Here is a 6,000-nt window from a genome sequence, read left to right as displayed (position 1 = left end):
GAGACTTGATCAAAGACTTCAAAGGGAAAGAGGGAATATCCTGATCCTACATAAGAGACGAGTGAGTGGGAAGAAGCCAAAAGATGGTACATGAGTGCCAAAAGGAATTTGAGGCTAGGATTAAGGCTACTAAAGAACTTGAGACCATTCATCCTAAAGCTCTACTAGTCAAACAATTGATCAAACCTCTGGATCACGTGAGATCATATAACTTTTTGAAGAGAGATTAGCCGGGGGTTCAAGAATGGATCTTAATGACAAGAATATTGATGAAGGGTGGCAACAACCTCTATAAGAGATGATTGAACCTCATCACTTCTAAGCCAAGAAAGAATTGGTAAGAAATACCTCCAATTTTTAAAGATGAAAGTTTTCACTGCTTGGACAAGAAGCACGCCATTCACGATCGCTTGCGTTACTGTTCAAATAAAACATTTTTTGCAATAGATCGTAAAACTTATGAGTACAAATTTTAGTGGTCATCTTGAAGTTTTTTTTTGTTTTTTCTATGTGTGAAAGGATAGGTACTAAAGGATGAGAGCTAAGTTTTTTTTTGGAACAATAATTATATATTTATATTTACAGGGCAAAAACAACCATTTACAATAAGTCTTTTTATACCATTACCACATCACTTTTATCCCCAGTCCCTATTGAGAAGATCACATAATAAATCCCATCTGTCATCCTCCCAAACAAAAAAAGATATTTCCCAAGGTATGTGGAAGCCCAACTTTATGTAAGCAATTAACAGAATATTAGAAGTGAATCCCTCAGCGGTTTGCTCTTCAAAATAGTCCCCCTTAGTCCAGATCTTCACTAGTGAGTGGTCTCCTACCCACAGGATTTTCCACATAGTCTCCTTCGAAAGCAGAGTTTAAATTGGCTCCCCTCTTGATCACAACTCACTTATCTTGAACAACTTAAAAGGCCTTTAATTTTTTGAAATTGACAAAATAAAATTTATGGATAAAAATGAAAACCTTGCAGGTCCACTGTACAGCGATAATAATGTCGTCATCCGCATAAACCTCGAATATATATTTAGCAAGACAACAGAGTGCGAGTCGTAAGAAACCTACCGTCTTACACACAGGCTGCACACAACAATGGGGGATGCATCCATCGTTCTCAGCAGCGGCCACAAGATGCCCCTTGTAGGCCTGGGTGTCTGGCGTGCAGAGCCCGAGATCCTCCACAGCCTCATCCTGGAGGCCATCCGCCTTGGCTACCGCCACTTCGACTGCGCTGGTAGGAAAATTCTGCTTTCGATGGTTTTTTGCAGCTTTCCTGTGTTGCTCTTTACCACGTTATGCTTTCTTGTTGTGGTAATTGGAAAAACAAGGTTCCCCTTTGTTCTTGAAGGAATCTATGTAGTTGGAAATGTATTTTTTTGATCCCATTTCTGCACCCATCTGCCGGTGTTATGGGCGTGGGAAGGCTCTGTTCCGCTTAACACTTCATCTGCAAGGTACAGGGAATGCACGGATTATGTTCTGTTCGACACATTATCAGCAAGAGAATGTTCAGTGGCTTTACTGCTTGAAACTGACTTGCAGCAGAGGAACGGTGCTGGTCCAGTGACCATGACAAGCTTTAATGGTCCAGGCTTGTGGAATTCCAACAGGACATATTTTGGATGCTTGGGAAAAGTTGACGGATCCGTTAATGAGCAAGTCCCATGGGCCGCTATTGACGTTTTTGCATTTGTTGTACTATCAAATTAGCTCTATAGTTATCTTCTGCCCTCTAATCTATTCTGTTGTGTATAGAGATCTCATCAGAGTGACTTTCTATTTGAAACGTAGAAGATGAGCTTCTACTTTGTCTACTGCTAGATTGAGATATTGAAGCCATTGAAGTTGGACTCAGAGTTTGCAGATGACACAACAACATACTTATCCGGAGATGTGGGGAATCTCTAGAGATTCACAAAGGTGACAGAGATCTTTTGTCGTGCATTAGGAGCGTAGATCAACTGGCACAAGTCATGTGGTTTTTGGGTAGGCTTTACACCCACCCCAACTTGGCGTCCAGTTGAGGCTTTCCAGTGGATCTTGAGGGGCACTCCAGTCCGCTATCTTGGATGCGAGGTGGGCATCGATATCTCCCCGGAGTAGCAGATAGCCCCTCTTCTTTTGAGCATTCGGAAGAAGCTTTTTTACTGGAGTTATGCGAGGCTTTCCTTAGCCGTGTGGTGGTAGTGAACAAGGTTCTTCTTGCTACCATGTGGTATATTACTTCTCTAGCTTGCATTGGTCAGGTACATCGATTGATCCGCAACTTTTTGTGGGCCGGCAATGATGGGAGGCCAATCCGGGTCAAGGTGGCGTGGAGAGTGATCATTCAGCTGCGACACTAAGGGAGCCTAGGCATTATTGACCTTGCCATTCAGAGCTAGAGCTGTGCCCTACTAGGCAAGTTGATTGTTTGAGGACTTCTCCCAGGTGGTGAGCCTTGGAAGGACGTTCTTTTGGCCAGGATTTCAGTCCGTACTTCGAACCTGGGGGGCCCTTGGCTGCAGAGCACCAGATGGATCTTCACAGAGATGTGGGCACGCGGCTTTAGCCCAGCTTTTTAGGACAGATTTGCCGCCATCCTACTCTGAGCTTGGGATCACCTCGGGCCGGTCCTCTAGTAGTCTGTTCTGGTAGCCTTGGAGGAGCGTCTTCGGCAGCCCCTGATCTGGAATTCCCTGATCCATTTATCCAGTGGCCACATGCTGGGGCCTGGCCTCATGTATCCTGGGAGCGTTGAGCATAGGAGCTGCGAGATCCCTTGGAGATTGGCTTGCATTCAGACAACTTCCTCTTGGCTTGGCTGGGATCCGGGGTAGAGACAGATTCAGCCTTGACATTGACTCTACTATTTCTTAGGAGTAGTTGATCCCTATCACAGACTTGAACCCCCCCCCCCCTCCCCCCGGGCCCGCCCCGCGCGGCAGTGGCTGGGTGTGTTTACTAGGCATGATATTCTCTTGGTAGTTCATGGCGCGGAAGAGAGCTGTGCTTTTCTCACTTTTTCGATTGGACCCCATGGCAGATTAGAGAGATCAAAGTCCCCTTTGGATGACGTTAGTGGATGCACCTTACAGAGGGTGAGGGTGAGCGGATTTCAAGTACAAGTGGCACATTGACCTTCCACCGGCCAAGGTGACTAGGGAGAGACTCGCGTTTATGGATTTGGGAGAGCCGGTCCCTCTCACGCCTCGAGTGGGACTCCGGGGGAGTGGACTTCGCATGATCCTGCTTGATAGGGAACCCAATTGTCTGGCAATTTGAGTTGCATGGCGACGTCGCTTATCTTCTTTATGATGGAAAAAGGACCAAAACTTCTGAATGACAACTTTGGACAGCGCTTGCCCACCTGCTTGAGTCTTTGCTTCATGATCCTTAAATATACCCATTCACCTTTTTTGAAATCGACGTATCTCAGTGACTTGTTTGCATGTCTGGTGTAAGTCTCCTGAGCTTTGGTAAGACGCTCTTCAACGGACTCAATGATGGCTGAAAAAGTTTCTGTCGTCTTGTTGGCTTCCAAGGAAGGAGAGATCATCCTTGTGAGAAGGGATGAAAATCTTCTGCCTCGTACGGAGTTTTGCCTACACTGCATGAGTGTGTCATTTAGAATCGCTTGTACCAACGGGAGATGAAGCTCCCACTTCGACTGCTGATCACGGTAGTATGCTTTAAGCACATCGAAAGCCAACTGATTGTAAATCTCGGTTTGGCCATCGGTCTGAGGATGGAATGCATTGGATAATTGCAATTTGGTACCAAAGTTGTCGAACAGAGCTCGCTAGAAGTGAGATATAAGCTTTGGATCTCGATCTAGTGATTACCTCAAAAAGGGTTATCCCCCCAAGATGCAAGTTTAAGAATTGGTGCTTCAGAAGCTGCCTTTTGCAAAGCAAAGAAAGCCTCTATAGCCTTACTTGTGACAAACTTTTTGTCATCTGGTCTTCACTTCTTTGAGCAAATTTGTCAATGGTGTTGCAAGGTTAGACAACCGATCCATATGTGAGCTATATGCTTGGCACAAGCCCACGAAAGAACATATCCTTTGGACGTCCCAATCAAGAATTGCCTTTATCTTTTCAGGGTCAAGGCGAATTCCGGCGGAACCGATCACATAGCCCAGGTATTGGACTTCTTGAACTCCAAATATGCTCTTGTTAGCATTAATGTAGAGTTCGTCGCGTCTCGCAAAGCTGCAAGACCTTCTGCACATCTTTCATGTGCTGCACTGCAGTGGCAGAAAAAATAAGAATGTCATCCAAAAAAACGAAGATATATAACGATGAGTACGGTGAAGACTCGTGACATCATCTTGTTGAATGTTGCCGGTGCATTGGTCAAACCAAAAGGTAGCATGACCACAAACTCATAATGTTCTCATTCTGTTCGAAAGGCTGTCTTTGGGGTATCGGCCTTGAAAATCCTGACTTGATGATAGCCACTTTTGAGGTCGATCTTCGTGAAGTACTGAGCACCGTTGAGCCTTCCAAGGATGTACTCTATCCTTGGCATGGGGAACTTATTCTTGATCAGTCTTATCTTTCTTCTGCACAAACAGAATCGGTGCAACAAATGAAGAGGAAGAAGGCCTGATGAAACCAGACTTCAGCAATTGTGCTAATTGCGTCTCCAACTCGGCTTCCAATGCCTTGGAAAGACGATGTAGAAACTTACCGGGTGGCTTAGCTCCAGGTACCAATTCGATACGATGGTCTTTAGGATGAGAGGGTGGGGGTCTTCATCCCTCAACATGATGTCTTGAAGTTGCTGGAGGAGGTCGGTCATGTGGGGTTCTAATGGAGTCACGGTGGATGTCGCTATGTGCTGTGGGCGGACATAGATCATTGCACACTCAACTCTCTTTCTGATAACTCTATTGGCTTGAAGGTGGGAAATAAGTGGAATACCTTAAATGCTCCGATCCCCGCGAATGATAGTAGGCTGAGGCAAACCTTTGATGATTGTGAAGGTGTCCTGCCTCCAATGAAGAATGGGTGCATACTGCCGGAACCATTGATTTCCAAGGATCATGTCGCACCCGAGAAGGGGTGAGACAATGAAGTCCCTCTGAAACTGGGTCTTTTGGACTGTGAAGGCAAACTGTTGAGCTTTCTGGGAAATATGAGTACGTAGGCCGGGAGTGAACCCGTGCACGTCCAAATGATACGGCACAAGGGCACATTTCATCTTGGTCGCCAATTGCGAAGAGATGGCATCTTTTGAATTGCCCATATCGAAGAGTGTTGAGATATCGAGCTCGTCTAGTGAGGCGATGGCCACTGATGACCCGCTTGGGGGATAGGCCCCACACTTACACCACTGGCATGGTTGGTGAGATCATGGGAGATATGCGGCCAGTGGGATGACAGGCTGTGTGACAGCCATTCTAGAGACTGGCATAGTTATAGCGCCAGCTCATTTAGTCGGGTTCACACTATAGAGAACCTGTGTATGTATTGGTTGAGTACCTTTCATATTGTGTGTACTCTTATTCTTGTATATGGTGTGTTGAGTGTTGAGTAGAGAAGAAGAAGATTTCAGTCTCTTATCTTGTGTGTTCTCTATTAGGGTTTTGTGAGTGTGTGTGTGTGCTTGCAAGAGCTCAAGCTCTCTTCCCCCCTGCATCTTTTCATGGTATCAGAGCCTGGTTCGTGCTAAGGGCTGAGCTGCAAGCAAGAGAACCACAGGAAGCGGTACGAGGGTAAGAGCTTCAACTACTCTTCCCTATTGTGTTGGTGACTACATCCTTGTCGGGAGCTCTGAGGGAGGCACCGGCAAACGGTCTCTGATTGAGGAGCTTTCTTCGCGGGAGTAAAGCTATAGGGCAACTATATAGTCCTATCGGACTGCAATTTCCGGGCAGAAAACGCGTTTCGAGCGCGTCTGGAGCTCCGTTTTTCAGAAAGCAGGCGATTTCGAGCACTGCGGGTAAGTCATCGATTCTCTGCAGAACTCTGTTTTAAGAACTGCAGGAAGACAGATT

The 6,000-nt window shown here is 46.0% G+C and overlaps 1 protein-coding gene across 1 annotated transcript in view; it reads left to right on the top strand.

The window, feature by feature from the left end:
- The first annotated feature begins 1,039 nt into the window (after nucleotides 1-1,039).
- The window catches only part of LOC147624277 (NADP-dependent D-sorbitol-6-phosphate dehydrogenase-like), a 72,963-nt gene continuing 68,002 nt past the window's right edge, over nucleotides 1,040-6,000 (top strand). The window contains exon 1 of the mRNA XM_086819252.1: nucleotides 1,040-1,251. Within this exon, the coding sequence (XP_086675378.1) occupies nucleotides 1,110-1,251 (142 nt within the window). The 5' untranslated portion in view covers nucleotides 1,040-1,109. The remainder of the gene's footprint in view (nucleotides 1,252-6,000) is intronic.

Source organism: Cibotium barometz, chromosome 25 (genome assembly GCF_041138505.1).
Source record: "Cibotium barometz isolate CiBa-2024 chromosome 25, ASM4113850v1, whole genome shotgun sequence".
Taxonomy (NCBI): Eukaryota; Viridiplantae; Streptophyta; class Polypodiopsida; order Cyatheales; family Cibotiaceae; genus Cibotium; species Cibotium barometz.
The sequence above is the reverse complement of the archived record's forward strand: the minus strand, read 5'-3'. Positions and strand labels throughout refer to the sequence as shown.